An 18,614-nucleotide genomic window follows, 5' to 3' on the forward strand; every position below is an offset into this window, starting at 1 on the left:
GTTCATTCTACACTTAGTAAAATGTACTTCTTCCTCGCTGACCAACTCTATATTAGTATATTTCATATAATTACTCGCTATTCGGTTCATTCTACACTTAGTAAAATGTACTTCTTCCTCGCTGACCAACTCTATATTAGTATATTTCATATAATTACTCGCTATTCGGTTCATTCTACACTTAGTAAAATGTACTTCTTCCTCGCTGCCCAACTCTATATTCTTTCAACATTTTTGTAAGATTTGTATTTGATTTCCAGCTCGAGTTTCATAATCCTGCTGATACAGTTTCAGGGATATAAAGTCAAATAGGCCAGAAGGCCATCTTTACAACAGCTTCCTACCTCATTTTTCTTGCTTTATAAGTCCAAAGTGGCGGGAAAAAAATAGGAAATGATGAAAAACATTTATCTCAGAAATAGAGGGTTGGTTCCCTATTTTTTTCCTATTTCATAATTCCAAAATTAAAGAAATTCTAAGAAATTATCAAGAAGAAAATCATTGATGTAGGGACCATCGTTATGTTAGCTCTCCCTCTTTCTATTCTATCCATCCAGTGATTTTGAAATGAAGCTGCAAGAAATCTGAAACGCGAAGAAGTTCGATATTGGGGAATGTCTTGACAGACCCGGGGGCCTTGCAGTGATAAAGAAATGCCAAATATTTGTAAGGTTTTGGCTTTGTGAAGCAGTTCATGATGATGTAGCATAGATAATTTCCATTATGCGTCTTCATATCTTGTATTATATAATTGTGCCTAAATATCACACCAGTACAAGTACAAGTAATTATGAGTATAGACGTGACGCAAATAATTAAGAGTTATGCTTGTGAATGTAAACATACATCGTATTAGGAATTGATTTAGCAATCCACACAAGCATGATCATTATATTTTGACTTTACCAGTTCTAAAATGATTAATACCCACGATATTATAGCAATGAAGTCCATATATTTACTAAGATTTTGTTTTAATGCGTGGACTAGTTTCAAGCAAGTTATTAATTTTCTTCATTTCGTCATAGAATTATTGTTCTTCTTCTAATATTCAATGTATGATTGCATTTTGCGTTTTCAAACAATGGTTAAAGTATTTATTTGTCTTAAGCTCCAAATACTTTCTTGATAACACATATATATATATATATGATGACAATTCTTTTATTGCACTAATTTCCTAATTTCCTGAAAACAGCTCAGAAACTGATACCCTGATTGTTCGTGTTATCCCTATCTAAAAGACAGAAATAGAAGTAGAATCACTAATATAATAATTAATACACATCTAACAAGATGTTCATGATGCCAGACACACATGATATTTCCAAAACTAATACAGGCATTGATGTTGTTCATACAGTTATTTAGTTGTTTGATATTAAAGATAATTTAATAATATTGAAATTTACATCTTTGGTGATTACTTACATTTATTTATATTGGTCAAGGTAAAGCTTGGTCACATTTTATTTTAGTGGCCGTATATGACGAAACTTGCCAAACATTTATTGAGTGGCATAATACTCATGTTGGCTAATAGTTGTTCTCACTGCTGATATCATACCTTTAGCTAATGAGTGATTTTGCTCCTAATAACCTGTGGCTAATGACAGTATTTAAAGAGGTAATTTAATATCTGCACAAACAATGGTCCTATTTTGGTTTATGAAAATCTCATTTATGTGATATTCAGTTTGTCAAGATAAATATATATTTTGATTATAATATATTCTGGAGGAAGTCCAGTTAATGAGTAAGTCTCGGAAACAAACATTAAGCTTTTTCTGTACAGACTGGTGTAAAACACCTGGTATCTCACTTTTTATATTATGAAATTTCTGCATCATTGCATAATACAAATAAACCATTTCTAGAATCCAAAGTATTGGCTCTATGACTCCTATAATAAATCAGGTAGAATAGAGAGATGTAATCTGATACCATGAACACGAATAGAATAAGGAAGTCTACATGAGGTTGACGTTAGAGTAATGAGTCACTAACTACCCGAAGAATGATAAGAAATTAAGTGTACTATTACGTTTATTATTGTATGCAGCAATCAAATCACATATAAACATTTGTATTATATATATAACAGTTTGTACAATCTTTGTAATGTAAGCCTTTATAAATTACATGTGTAAAATAATATATTAAAAGAGTTATATGGGTGAAAGAAAATTAGAGAAACAAACAATACAAAAAATGGCTGTATTCTATTTTTTATTTCCACAAACGTGGAATTCTTTCTAGTTTTTGAAGTACTGGAATCAAAAGATATCATGGTATATAGGGCAGTCGCAACGGGATACCTTGGTGCATATAATATAATCTTCCACAGCTTAAAATTAAGCTAAGACTCAAATAACCAAATTATAGCATTTTGTTTTTCATATTATATGGTTACCTTGGAAACGGTTTAAAAAACATATTGATCATGGGATTTGCATCTCCAATGTCACTTTTAGGGATCAGCAGGCATCAGGCTTTAGAGTTGTATTAATGTCATTTTATTATTCTATAGCTATAGGTATTTTGAAGTTTATAGCCCTTTTGGCATGTTGGCCCCTGGTCTAAAAGTCTTGTACTTAATGACTTACATTTTAAAATTCTCATATTTGTTGTCTTTCAAGAGTATCTATTACATGTTGAGAATTATTGTATTGCGCTTAACACACTGGCTTGTTTAATTTATCACAGAAAACACGCATTTCTAACAGTAACACAAAACACGTATTTCCAACAGTATAAAAATGCGTCTCAACCAATCGGAACTCATTTTTGCTTTTTCACTGTATTAAAATCTCTTCGACCTTTGTTCCATACAATTATCTACGACATTACAGAACTGAATGTCTTAATGATTGGAACCGATGTTGAAAGGTTTATCAAAAAACAATAATATATTATTATCGTGATTAATAAAAGTATTTATCATATTCTCTATCATCGATAAAGCTGGTACAGCTCGAAACTACAGCACTCAGGTGATCATTGTATAGAGCTTGCAATCCAATACAAAACAAAACAATTATTTCTAATATCCTCCATTTATGTAATCACCATTAACAGTTAGTTCCATGTCTGTCGCCAAGTGCTTAAGTGTTGTTTGTTTGTTTTGAATTTCGCGCAAAGCTACACGAGGGCTATCTGCGCTAGCCGTCCCTAATTTAGTAGTGTTAGACTAGAGGGAAGGCAGCTAGTCATCCACACTCACCCCCAACTTTTACCAACGAATAGCGGGATTGACCGTCACATTATAAAGCCCACACGGCTGAAAGGGCGAGCATGTTTGGTGTGTCGAGGATTCGAACCTGCGATCCTCAGATTGCGAGTCGAGCGCCCTAACCACCTGGCCATGCCGGGCCGTGCTTAAGTATCATGCTTATAACTGGAATGTTATAGAGCATCATGGTTTACTGATTGAAAAAAATCACTCGTTGATTCTTAAAATAAATAAACTGTAAGAAGGTACTTGTTCACAATTTTTTAAAGTTGATAAAAATACTTGGATACACATTAATTCTTGATGGTATTTAATTATGTAGTCTGTCACGATCATGATTCCAGCGAGGTCTATTTTCTGTTTCAGCTGGCTATTAAGCCTAATGTTTGTTCGTAGATAGTGTTAAATCAGAGAAATTTAGTTTTATAGATAATATCTCATTCTTCCATATGTTATCCAATAATCAATAATGTCCCATCCACTCATATATTACTTTGAGTTTAAGCCGACTATGATTTCCTACCCACATATTTACATAGCTATAACATGTTTTTCGAATATTTTATAAAAACTCTAGATAACATTAGTGCTATTGTATTTTCTAGAAAAAAAAAATCAGTCTTAATCAATGGTTCACATAGTCCAGAATCTACATCGGCAACGACTTCTCTCAGTTGAACTTGTAAACCATTATAGAGACTGTTCATTAAGAAACATGTCTTAACAGTAGGAAACACCATGGAATTATTTTAGGCTTCTCAGAAAAACAAAAAAAAATGACGTTTCTGCAACAAAATAATATACATTATGTAGTTTCAGTTCAGTCTCTTACAACTACGCTTACAAGATACTAATATAAGTAGGAAGCTCAACCTATCATTCTATTCACCGGGTTATATCGGTTTCAGGGAATTTCATCCCTAATCAGTAGCCCTGGACAAGGGCAAATCGAAAAACAAGACTAGGCTTCTTACAATGATGAAGTGGGGGCTTTGTATCTATTTTTAGTATCTGAAATATCTTGTCTGCTTGAAAAATTAGAAGCATACAGTGGTAACATAAATGCCACCTACTATTCCAATCCTATATAAATACAGATTCAGCGTGGTAAATGAAAGAGAGCTAAAAACGCTGTACGTATGATATACGCCCTCAAGAGCACTTTGCAGCAGTAAATAACGCTGTACGTATGATATACGCCCTCAAGAGCACTTTGCAGCAGTAATTAATTAAACATTTCCTGAGAAACTTTTGACGAGACAAAATATGACAAACCCTTGGACTGTCTACTGCTATCTGTACAGTTTTTAGGGCATATCACATCTAATATGTAGCCCAGTGTGTTTGATCAACAAAAGAGATGAACATCAAGCCCTATATTATTCTAAACACATTATTAATACCATGCTGTTTCTTTCCTGTTGAAAGATTGTTCATACAGGTTTCTACGTGAGTGTTTTTCATTGCGTACATATGATTATGATACATATTTAAGCTTATGGTTCTGTTCTTAAGAATAATAAGCTGTCTTTCTTTGTGGTTGTCAAAATATATATAAATAACGAGTAGTTTCATCACCTTTCATGACTAACGAACACAACATTGTAGTTCATGTTTATATGATCAATATCAAGTTAATTTACCATTTCTTACACCTAACAAATATGAAATCTAGTTTATGTTTATATGACCTATATCAAGTAACTTCACCACTTCTTACACCTAACCATTTTGGCAGTTTATGTTTATATAACGAACATGGAACTTAGTTTACATTTGTGTAACATATAACAAGCTACTTCACACTTCGTACGACCAACAGATATAGCACTTAGTTTAGGTTTATATAACTTGTATCAGGTATCTTACCTTTATTATTGTAACGTAACATGTCAATTAGCCTACAACGTCTTAACTTATACCAAGGAAACAAGTACTACAACTTACGAGACGAAACTTATTTTCTTGTCAAGTTGTAACCTTTTTATGACTAATGATACATTACATCTTAGCCTTTGCTATATAGTAATACAAAGAATATGTTCAGCGTTGGTTAAATTCCACTATATATATCAACAGCCTGTTGTTTACTACAACATAGTAATTTGAAACTGAATCATACTTTTCTTCTGAAACGTACTGTTCGGTGTAACTAGACACTCTCACGCTCAGAATGTTCTGTAAGTAATGTGTAAACCTTTACAGATTTCGCTAAAAATAGGTTGTTTACTTAGATATAATGCTGGCTCACGTTTGTTGTTGTTTTTGCACAGTGTACTGTTTACTTTTCTAACTCTTTCACTGCCAAGAAACACATATAATGGATGTCACTATAAAACCTATACTTTATTTCGAAAGATGCAATATTAAGTAAATGTTCTGAGAAATAGGTATGCAGTAAGATCCTAGTCTTATAATTGTTTTTAAACACACAGTTTGCGCGTCAATGAGACCGAATTCTGGAGATTGAATGGGGGTCATGGTATTTCAAATTAGAACTAAACAAGAGAGAATCCTCAATAGTCGCGGCACTTGAAATTATTTTAGGCGGGATTAGAGTAAATTAATCTACGATACTTTTTTCCCCTTTTTATTATCTACATTTTTGTGCGCCAGCAATACCAAGCGTGGGGCGCGCGTATTCCCGATTCGATTTTATTGCTCATCAGGATCGTTACCAGCCTACCCTAAAATTGAAATTATTTTAGGCAGGATTGGAGTAAATTAATCTATTTGACCTTGGGCGTGGACAAATACATCAATCGAAAAGGTTTGACGTCCTTAGTCCAAAACTGTGTAATTAAACCCCAAATCCGTCAAGGGATGACCGAGCTATGAGCTAGAAGTGTGTACTTGAAAAAACAAACCAAAAGCTCACAGTCGTTCTACGAGCCGTTATGCCGCCGCTAAAAATATACAAGAACTTTAGTTTAGAAATGGTAGGGTATTTGTCTGGAAAGCTGAGAATAGTAGAGTAATCCATAAATCATACATGATTAGTTAGTTATAAATATGTTACGTTAAAGCCATTCGATTTCAAAGTTTTAAACAGCAATTTTTAGCAGTTTTATAGGTATTTCCTGATATATACTTTTCCCTCGACTAATTTTCATGCATAGTTAGTTATAAGTAACAATTCTCGCTATATAGGATACATATATATGCTGTATATTGATCTACGTAGCTTAAAAATCATTGGAATTTGTTTTCAGCTTCGGCAGTTCATGTTTTGGATTTTTCTAGCAGAATGTAGTGTATCGATTACTGAAATATTAATGATTTTGACAAATTTTGTAAATATGTTGTTAACCATAAAGTAAGAGGTATTTTCAGTTATTATCCGGATAGTTTAACATATTTCCAATAAAATGTTGTAGTTCATCCAGCTAAAATATCATGCATTAATGTGTTTGTTTGTTTGTAGTTATGCACAAAGCTACACAATGGGCTATCTGTGCTCTGCTCACCACGGGTATCGAAATCCGGTCTCTAGCGTTGTAAGTCCGCCGACATACCGCTGTGCCATTGGGGGGGGGCACATTAATGTGTCAAACAGTTCATTATCTTTAAACATCTTAACCTTATACAGATATCGTAACTTATATACAAATATTTTTTACGTAAGTTTCATACATGATGTAGTCTTTTTCATAAAAATAATACATTTAATATAATCGATAATATTAACATTGATTATAAAATTAGAATATATGGTATTCAGAATTAAAAATATTTTTACAATTAATGGTTTATACTCAATATACAAATAATTATAATACACAAGAAGTATATAATGATAACCCATTATGCAACTTTGTTCTAATTTGTTTGTTTGAAATTAAACAAAAAGCTACACAATGGACAATCTGTGCTCTGCCCATCCCAGATATCGAAACCCGGTTTTTTAGCGTTCTAAATCCAGTGACATACCGCTGTAACACTGGGGAGTATTAAAAATGTTTTAAAATCTAGTTTGCAAAATAGAATATTTTATGATGTACAGAACTCGCACAACATTTCCCAATAAATGTTTGATGTTAGGTACATTTAATTGAACTAACATCTCAGTAATACGACAAACTTAGTAATATTTTCAGGGCTATATTTTTAAAATAGAAGAATTGTTAAAAAAATAGATAAACGACGAAATTGAAAACATCATAAAAGTTAGAAATAAAGTATTCGAAAATTATAACACTTATACACAAAATTATGTCCAATATAGGAACATGGTAATTAGCAAAATTATAATTTAAAAAAAGAATTATTTTCATTAAATGATAGGTTTATTACTACACAAACCTTTGAATGTTATATTAATTACAATCATATCACTTCTGGTGTTCCTCCTCAGGGATTAATTTAGGCCAGATTTTATTTTTAATTTCTACAGATGTTTGGGCTAGTTTAGATTTAGAAAGCACGATTTATCTTTATGCTGACCATACGGTATTATTCTTAAAACATTACGCTCTTGGGGATGCATTTAAAAATACCTTAAAAATGACTAATGGCGGTAAAACAACTATATTTTTAAATACTTATAGATTGCGTGAGTTTTCACTTTCTAAATAAGAATTTGGCTAAATTTCCTATATTGTTTGTTCAAACAGTCTAATCTTACATTTTACAACTACTATTTTTATTTAGCATATCCACGAATTCAAGTATCTGAGAATGACTTTAGAATTAACGTTTTGATAGACTTTTAATATTATTTAAAGAGACCAGCATTCGCGGGCGAATGTAGTATGTTTCCACTATGCAATCCCAACATGGCAATTGTAACACTTAAAAACGATGAAAAACACAGAAAAATCAAAAACTACCTATATCACTGCTTCGGACCTGCAAGAAGTTATCTTTGTACCAAATACCGTGTAACATAGACATGAATAATTCACGAAAACCCCAAATTGTGCTCTCCTTACTAAAAAATTAAGAAAAGAACAAAAATTATAAGAACGTCTATATCTCTGCAAAGAGTACCTTTGAACCAAATCCAATGTAAATTGGCCGAAATACGGCGCATCAATTGTCAAAATCCCTAAAATTTGCTTTTTATAACACCTTGACGCTTCTATAATTACCAAAAATGGGCAACTCCACCATTTTGTTCGTCAATGTGTAGGATATGTAGAATAGCACCTTTGTACTAAATCCTTTGCAAATTGATCACAATATGGCCGAGTAATTGACAAAAAAACCAAAATTATGCCTTTTTGTGAGCTCTGACCCCATAAAAAGACTCAAAAAGGCAAATCCGACTTTTTTTATGCTAATGTGTTAAGCACATGAAAAATTTATATTTGTTCCAATTTTAATCTTGGTTGCTGTAAATATGACTGTACAGGAACTCCAAGTATACATTTTTGGGTTGTTTGACCTTTGACTCCATAAAAGACTTTAAAAAAGGCTTATCTTAAAACAATAAAGAAGATGTCTAAGCGTACTGGATCAATGTATAATCCTACCAAGTTTCAAGTCAATTCGCCGAGAAATTAAGGAATGACGTTCGATTGAAAAGTATTTGGAAGAAGAAGAAAGTAAGAAAGAAAAAGGAGAAACAATGGAAAAATAGTCTGTCTCTCTGCAGAGACATAATTACATATGTAATAGACTCCGTCGTTGTGTACTTATAACATATAAACTGCAGTAGAATAATTCCTCAAGTAAAAGAATTTTGTTTATACATCTATGAAGGTAATTATTGTATAGAAGGTTGAATACGTTATATTAAAACGATTTGGAATTTGCAAACCGACAACCACAGCCGTTATAAAGTTCCAATGGAACGGAATGTATCAGAACTACATTTTGACATTGTTTTGACGTTACGTAGGTAGTGTGATGTTGTCGAAAATTAAACGCTTTTAGGAATGGTGTGGTAACAGCCCTTTCCGAATCAAAATATTCATTCATGAAGTGTAATGAAATGGTGAGACTCTAGAATCCATTTAATTTAACGTTCTCAACCTCTGTAGGATATGAAGTGTTAACATATGGTTCTACTCACTACATTAATTTGAAAATAATTGAAGTTATACAAAAAGTATTATTAAAAGTCTATATAATGCTAACTCCGTTAATAATTATATGTATTATAATGATATATTTAAGTCCTTGGAAAACTGAGTGTTTCTGATCTTTAAATAAGCATTATGGTGATTGAAATTATTTTTCTGGTAAGCATAAATGTTTGGTTAATCATAAGATATATAATAGGTATAAGACTTGTAGTTATTATACATTTCTAACAACAAGAAATGATCATGCCAAATGTGTGAAATATTATCAGGTTCCTGTTAGTTTTGATAACTAGCAATTTAGACATTACTAAAAAGCAAATTAAATAATGGCTCTTAAATCAACCTTAATCATATTTTTATGACATTTATATGTTATATAAAATTTAATTATACATTTAGATATTACTAGATATATTATTTAAATATTTTTTTACATAACTATGATGTAGCGAACGTATTAATTCATTTATGTTTATACTTAGTGGTATTTTTCTACTATCCTGTAGATAAACGGTAAGTTTCGCAGAGTGTATTTATCATGCAACGATTGTATTTGTTGCAAAATAAAATATTAGACGAAAAAGTTTGAAAAATACTTGAAATAAAATACGTATTTCCTTATATTCTGAAATGTATTGAGACTATTGTCTCCAAAGATTTGAAACAACATTTTTGTATCAAAAGATAGTTCTTTAAGCAATTAACAACAAACTTGCTTGTTTACATACTTAAATGAATTATTAAAATAATGATTCAAGCTTATCAACCTCAGATAATTTATCATCTAATCCTCTTCATATTGTTCTTTGTCGGTTATTTTCTTACTGGCTTTTAACGTTAGAAAATTTTATTTAAAAGCAACTTACCTATTGTAAAAGTTTGCAGTGAAGCTTCTGTATGCAACGTCTCTGTCAGTAATAACACTATAAGCCACATTCTACTAGATCTTCTTTCTTCCACTGATATTCAGACCGTTCAGATGAACACTATTGGTTTTCTCTCAGCAAACCTCACTGGCCAAGTCTCTCAGAGAAAACAGGGACACGTCGCTCACGAGCTTCGCTCGATCTACGAGTAGTCACAAGTTCTCCTACCGTTTATATAAGCATGTGGACCGCCTGCAGTTTGTTTCACAAGCGAAGATTTACGTTATGTGATGACACATAATATTCGGAATTCGCAACTCTGTGATGTGTAAAAAATTCAAGCTTTATAAGTTCTAGACCTTTTCGTACGTTACTTTTCAAAAGTGAATTTCTATGCTTGCAAAGTTGCCTTAAATTCTACGAAAAGTCTAACTTTTTAATTTATTTTTAGGCACTTTATTTAAATGATTAAACAAATGTGGAAGTTTCCGTTAAAAATCAAATCTGTAATGGGTCAAAATTATTCTAAAGTTAAAGCTTTATTACGTAAATACTCGCTTTTTTATGACGATTGCACCTTCTTATAGTCTCAAAAGGCATTTGATATATGAATATGTTTAATTAATTACTAGTCATTTGCTCAGATCACAACAATATTTTAGCGAATGCTCTGTATTACGCCCCAAAGACTACCTTTCCTCAATTTCTCTGGATAAAATAATACCATAAACACTTCTGAGGGAAAACCATGAAATCACATGTAGAGAAAGGAACCCTTTATTAAATTTGTATGTAGGGGGGGGGGGGCTACAGGGAACTACAAAACTAAACAGAATGTCTTGTGATCAATACTTCTAATTAAGAAAAGGATACATGTCACTGCCCTATACCTTTGATGGTAGTCATTGAACTGATTCTGAGCAAGATACACGTGTGATGTTTCTTTCACCATTAAAACAAACATATCCTCAGTTACTGTTGGGGAAGCTTGATCATGAATCACTGCGATAAGTCTCAATTTTAAAATTACTTAATTATAATATTTCTAAGTTTGTATAACACTATTTCAAGCAGATGATATTGAACCTAACTCTAAATTGTATTAATTGAATGATATTCCGATATTTTGTTCATTTTCGGATTGATTTATATAATGTATAGAAATATAGGGGTATGAATTTGTAAGACCAAAGTCCATAACATATTGTTTTAATAATAGCGTGTATATGGTAAATAAAGATCATAATTTCATGAACAAGATTTCCTATGGCTTTTCTTCTAAGTCCCTAATGGCAAGAGAAGTGAGATAACAGGGCCTGTGTACTCTTGATTCAAATTAGGTTAATGATCACTCGGTCTTTCCGACACTAATTAGCTGAAACAGTTAGACGATAAAGTGTGAATTGTGCACATTAGACGTGGATGGAGAAACAACGCACCACTGATTTATCTAGAGATTGTGGTGATAATTAAATGAATCTTCATTGTGATGCTACCCTCTTGATACATCATACTTCGTGTTTAAAAGTATATGTCCATCATGACCAGGGTCGTTAATGACCAAATGAGAATGAAGTAAAATAATTCACCGCCCTAAGGGAGCTAGTAATTCAGAAAAACAAGAGTGAAGAGTAGTCTAACAGACAGAACCTCATGACTACATTAAAATAACTCTGTCACCACAAAGTGCTTTCTAATTCCAAGTATTTTTCTCTTAAAACACGTTTTCTGTAACTAATTAGAAGCCTGCCACGTGATTTCCCTCGTGAAATCTACACCAACTGGATTTCGTTAAGTCGTGATATTGTTTAGTAAAATAATAAACATTGCACCAAATGATGATTCACCTCATGAATTGGATTTGGAAATTATGTAGAGTTTTACACTTTGCCCAACGTCATTACATATATACATTGTACAAATGATCAGCCTTTCCACTCCAAGTACTACAAACTGACTAGTAGGAATAGAATCTATCATGTGGCGAAAGTTGATTACAGATATTGTGTAAACTGCACTATAAAACTTTATGTTGCAAATTAATACAAACATTATGTTATTCCACAATATTACAAACTGTGTTCCCTTAGCGTATATTTGTGTGAACTTTAATACAACAATTGGCTTTTATATCATGTTGCTTAGCGATAAAAGTATAACCTAATATCGTTGTTAGGAGGCTATGTGCTGAAAGTATAAAATGAAATGTATAAACTACAAAATTAAAAAATATATATTTGTTGTTTCCTAATTTATAGGCTCCGTTAATAAAAGAGGTTTTTAGTATTATTATTATTTAAGTTTGGAATCGGAGAACAAGTCAGAGGGAAGGTTACCTTTAGAAACTGGTCACAGCCCATAAAGGAACAACAGAAGTGTATAGGTTATACTTTTATGATAAAATGGGTTCAGAATACCCATACTGACATAGTCATCTAGAACTAATCAATCTAATAACCCGAACGAAGCCGGGTACTTTCGCCAGTAGTACATATGATTGTTGTAGCGATACACGTTTTGTGTATTTTCTAACAATGCAAATAATGTGCAGCTTTCATTGCTGTGTTATGGAGTCACATATCTTTATTATTATTTGTTTTATGAAGATTGTGTTAAATCCAACACAAAGATCGTGCATTAACCAACACATTAGTATTCCATTTCATTCACCCATATTGACTGTTGTAGCGACAAAAGTTTTGTGTATTTTCTAGCAGTACAAATGTTTTATTGCTTTATTGTGGAGTCATATTTTATTACATCTATGGAGATTGAGTTATGTCTAAAACAAAGATAATGCATCAACCAACACATTAGTGTCCTATTTTATTAACCCATAATGATTGCATATTTTTAACTGGGTTTTTACTGTAGCCATTCAAACATCAGACAGGTGTTCTACAGAATACAAGTTGTGTTTTTTAAAACAAATATTTATTATACTGTAACTAGAAGTGGTTAAATGTCTGCCCTTTTCGGATGTTTCAAATCTGAGAACCGATCTTCCACTCGAGAACTGAAAGAACAATGAACCAGAATAATAACTTCTTGGTGTGAAATCGCAAAAACACACACACACACACAAAAACAACATTTACATTAACAAATATATCTTATCTTATAAAATGTATTGATTATAATTGTTCTTAGATTCTTTGAATCATTTTCAATTTTAATACAGTTCCAAATTAAGCCCAAATTAATATACTTCATATGGCAATTATTAATTACTTCATGTAGACATTTCGAAAGTGATGTGGAAATCCTGATTCAAAGATGTATTCAAAATCTTTAGATTGGGCTGAGTACTCTTTGGTTTTCCCAGTATCTTTATAGTACACACACGTTATTGGGGTTGCTGCTCATGGGAAAACCAGCGAAAGGGGTTTTGTTTGTTTGTTAGTCTCTAAGCTCATAGATACAATGGACTATCTGTGATGTGCACACCACAGCGATTAAGCCCCAAATTGAGTATTATTATAAACATCATAATGCCAACATTTGCGAAACTCACTAACACCTGTTTAATTTATATATATTTTAGCTGTCTTACATGAAATTTAAAAATAAAATAGAGACTGTTGAAAATCTCTCTGATCATTGTACAATAAATTTATACTGCCCCTCCCCTTAGTCTTTGGACTTATTCTGCTATAAACAGGGTTTCGATTGCCCTTTTATAGCTTTGTGCTTAATAACAAATACCAAACAAACACCAAATTTATACTTCATAATGTTTTCAGTATCACTTCTACTGCTTCTAGATAAGCAAACCGATGTTCATTTGACAATACCATCAGAGTGAGGGATACCAACAATCAGTTACAGCTCCCCCCAGTTCAAGTTTCTCATATTCTCAGTAATTACTGTAAACAAAATGGAGAAAATTCATTTCGCCTATGTAACAAATTTAAATCAAATGGTGACAACTAAGTTCGTGTGAATATTGAGTATAAGAAGAATGGTGACTATTCAAATGACTTGTTAATGAGTGTAAAAAACGGAGAAGATTCAGTTCCTATGTAACAAATGTGGAATGGTTACTACGAACTTCGTGTGCATGTCGTGTGTACAAAGAGAATAGTGACTATTCAGACCATCTGTGTAACGGATGTAAACAAAATGGAGATTATTCAGACCTGGGTTGTGTAAAGACTGTAAGCAAGACGTTGCCTTATTAATTTCGTGTGTGTGATGAGTTGGGAGACAATTAGAGATACTAAGGCTTCCAGGAAAAAGAAGATAAAAAGTGATCGGTAAACATAATAAGGATGTGATATAAATATGTTTCAACATTTGTTGGAGAAGATAAAAAGTGATCGGTAAACATAATAAGGATGTGATATAAATATGTTTCAACATTTGTTGGAGAAGATAAAAAGCGGATCGGTAAACATAATAAGGATGTGATATAAATATGTTTCAACATTTGTTGGAGAAGATAAAAAGTGATCGGTAAACATAATAAGGATGTGATATAAATATGTTTCAACATTTGTTGGAGAAGATAAAAAGCGGATCGGTAGACATAATAAGGATGTGATATAAATATGTTTCAACATTTGTTGGAGAAGATAAAAAGTGGATCGGTAGACATAATAAGCATGTGATATAAATATGTTTCGACATTTGTAAAGATACTGGAGAAGATAAAATGTGGATAGGTAAAAATAATAAACATGTGATATAAATATGTTTCGACATTTGTAAAGATACTGGAGAAAATAAAAAGTGGATCGGTAAAAATAATAAACGTGTGACATAAATATTTTTTGACATTTTCAGAGACACTGAAGGAACAATGAAATTATCATTCACATTAACTGAGGTCCTATCGTTTACAAATAACTTACAGACATAACAAGCGCCATTATTAATCTCGGAAAATTAAACGTTGTCAATAATACAATGTAATGGTATCCCAGCCCATGAAACTTAATGGCTTTGTCAATACTGAAGCTATTTTAGCCTTTAAATCCATAAACTATTTCATTCGGCTGCAAACTTCCCCACACAATTTCTCGAGTCAGTTCCAATAATTAATTATTCATTTAGATTTCAATAGAAATTGGTCGATAAACTACTTTTCATGAAATATCACTCGCCAGATCACAAAACTTCTTTGTCGTAGATTCTAACATAACATTAACGATCAAACAGTTCCAAGTGTGTCACTTATTTCAAAAAAACTTGTCTAAAAAAATTGAGATTAATATTCTTTATGTAAATATAGTCTTAGTTGACGTCACAAAACCGTAAATATACAAGACTAATTGATCAAAATTAATTTGAATATTAGATTCTCAAATTAAATGAACTATATTTATTGGATGGTTTGTTGATAGCAGACAGAAACTGTTAATAATTTATCATATTGATTAATTCGTTTTTACTAAAATTCGTAACCAGCGATAAAATAATTTAAAAAAAATTAATAAATAAAGTTAGTAATAGCAAAGAATCATCATCAAACTGATAAATAGTGCAGATTATGCAATCTTTGCTCCAGTTATATTTTTGCGAATTAACGTATTTATAACGTACAATTTTGCAAGACAACCCGTTATATTTTTAAAGCAATCGCCATCTTGCGTGTGTTCCCAAAGCACCACACTTACCTCTTGCCTTACAAGTATATAGTTTCTTGCCCTGGGGGGTAAAATTAACTAATTATAATATTCTTTTTTCGCCAGTAATGAAGTATTGAGAAAATGTTTCTCGCAGTTGTCTCTTGTTTTTCTCAAGAATAAAAATAGCTTGTAAAAACATTAGCGCTTTCAATAGCTTCGTTTCTGGTGTTTTCTATAATATCATGCTCTCTATAGGGTTAATTGAAGATAGAGATTATAAAGCCTTTTCATTCGAAAAACAAAGTTTTTTTTTAAATCATATATATAATAATGTATTTAGTGTGCTTGTAATTAGGTAAGTTCTAAAATTAAATTGAGCAGGTGATAGCATACATAGAAAACAGAGCACAACACATGAGATAAAAAATAATAACTTGCAAATGAGTCTATTCCTTAAAAAGCTTAAAAAACAGTTTTCCATATCTGAGAAAAAGACACGACGCCCCGAGAAATCAGCAGAAAAAACAGCAAAAAGAAACGACAAGTGGTAAACTATAAAAGTATTAATCAATTATGGACGTACATTTATACATAACCTCTTATAAAATACTATAGATTAAGAAACGTAAATCTATATATAACTTACAATAAAAGACTATAAATGAATGAAGTTAAATCTAATATAACCTCCTATAAAAGACTATAGATGAATGAAGGTAAATCTAATATAACCTCCTATAAAAGACTAAAGATGAATGAACGAGAATCTATATATATATAACCTCCGAATAAAAAAAAAACATACATGAATGAACGTATATCTATATATAACCTCCGATAAAAAAAAACATACATGAATGAACGTATATCTATATATAACCTCTGATAAAAGACTATAGATGAATGAGCGTAAATAGAAACAAATGAAAGGGTGAGAATCTACACATTATTGCTGTAAAATGCTTATTACAAATTTATAAATTATTTCTTAATATTTCAATAGTTGAAAATTTAACGGCAAAGAATTATAAACAATAGCAAGAAAACAGTAAAAAAATAGTTAAAACGGATCATATTTTATCATCAAGATGATGCTTTCATAAATCATAACTATATAGGATAAAATATGAAGTAAAGTTTAACTGTGTACACTCTTATACAAAGGGCTGAATAACCTATATTAAAATGGTTTTCAATCTGCACATCAGCAAGTCACGCAACAACCACAGCCGATATAAAGTCGCAGTGGAACGAATGTACCAGAACTGCATTTTGTAATTAATTGTATTAGAAGACATAAATAAAAACATGGATCAATTTGGAGTAACATTAATATCCAGGGAGAAAAATGCAAAGAATCGTACTCAACCGTGATAAACAAAGTGTGACGTCTTGTCACGAATCCACGAAAATGGCCCTGGCAACAGTATGCAGCGTAATAAAGAAAGATTTCTGTCTAAAAACGAGGCCAATTGGGTATGAGTTCACCAAAATAAGGCCTCCAGTCATAACTCCCGTTCAACTGTTACATACCCAAAGCAGCTGAAGTTTGGTAGAGAGCGCTTGATTTGACGTGACAACATAGACTGTAACGACGTGGTGTTGCTCCAAAATCATTTTGATATAGCGTAATCAACCTGTCTATATCGTAAATAAATGTTATGAGGTTGCTAATACAAAAATAATAAAGTAACATGATATGGTAAAACATTTAATCCATTAACAATTATAGCTAAGTTTTATATAGGAGTAATGTGTATTTGTGATGTAATATGCTTGTTTGATTGTAATTAAGCACAAAGCTACACAATGTGCTATCTGTGCTCTGTCAACCATGGGTATCGAAACCCGGATTCTAGCGATGTAAGTCCACAGACATACCGCTGTGCCACTGGGGGGCTGTAATATGCTCAAATGGGTTCGAAAAAATACTAAAACGTAGTGTTATCAGTGTAGGATTTTATCTCTGTAATCAGAAATAGATATATTAATAATGAAACTATCGATGTATAAATTTCGACAAGGGTCAACTCCTTTAAAGTCGATTTTATGATTAGAACGATCAGTTAGCTACCAAAAATCGTAAAAACAAGGATAGCTTTGATACAAGATATATTGTTCTAAAAAAATCAAATAAATGTTAAACTTTACACGTTTTGTGTTTGTTTTAGGTCAAAGCCACATGGGTCTATCTGCTGTGTCTATCGTGGAAGACCCTAACCCCGAACCTTTAGAGTTATAAGTCCATAAATTTACCGCTGTTCCACCGGGGTACTTTATACATTTTTATATCTTTGAATCAAATGCTTTGCAGAAAGATATATAGCTCCCGAACAATACAAAACATGTATATTTGTTTTTATCCACGATATTGTAATGACAATGCAACCTAATGACTGTTATAAGTATATTTTATTACACATGTTTCACAATTTTATTTTTGTTTTTGAATGGCCTCTACACTGCTCTTCTACAGCATTTAAACTATATATGTTCTGTAGAAAGATACGTCAGTGGTTGTAATCAAAGAACGTTTAGCATAACATTAATAAAAGAACCAAACAAAACAGGTAGATTTTAAAAAGTCTCTCTCGAAGCTTGACTATTATAACCATATAGGACATAGATATATTAGAGAACACTGGCGAATGATTTCTGGAATTTTTGCATTTCAGCAAAATATCAAACTAAGATAGGTTACAAAAATAATTCACAGATCATTCTATGGTAGGAGTCTCTAGTATTGAATAGATGCTGTAATACAACACAGGTTCCAAGAATCGTCTACAACCTAAAGCACTGCATAATGAAAATGTTATCTAGAAGTATAGATAAAGCTGATGTTGTTTCAGTACGAAAAACTGAAGCCAGAGACACTATTAAATTTATTATTTACAACTCTGAACAAATCTTACTA

General features: G+C 31.8%; 1 protein-coding gene across 4 annotated transcripts in view; it reads right to left on the reverse strand.

Moving 5' to 3' along the window:
• The window catches only part of LOC106478099 (lachesin-like), a 93,589-nt gene extending 83,268 nt beyond the window's left edge, over positions 1-10,321 (reverse strand). For all 4 annotated transcript variants that reach the window (XR_002609821.1, XM_022381632.1, XM_022381631.1 and 1 more), the window contains exon 1: positions 10,128-10,321. Coding sequence is in view for 3 of the 4 variants with exons in the window: in XM_022381632.1 (XP_022237340.1) it covers positions 10,128-10,197 (70 nt within the window). In the remaining variant the exon portion in view is untranslated. The remainder of the gene's footprint in view (positions 1-10,127) is intronic.
• Positions 10,322-18,614: the final 8,293 nt, after the last annotated feature.

This window comes from Limulus polyphemus, unplaced genomic scaffold (genome assembly GCF_000517525.1).
Source record: "Limulus polyphemus unplaced genomic scaffold, Limulus_polyphemus-2.1.2 Scaffold180, whole genome shotgun sequence".
Taxonomy (NCBI): domain Eukaryota; kingdom Metazoa; phylum Arthropoda; class Merostomata; order Xiphosura; family Limulidae; genus Limulus; species Limulus polyphemus.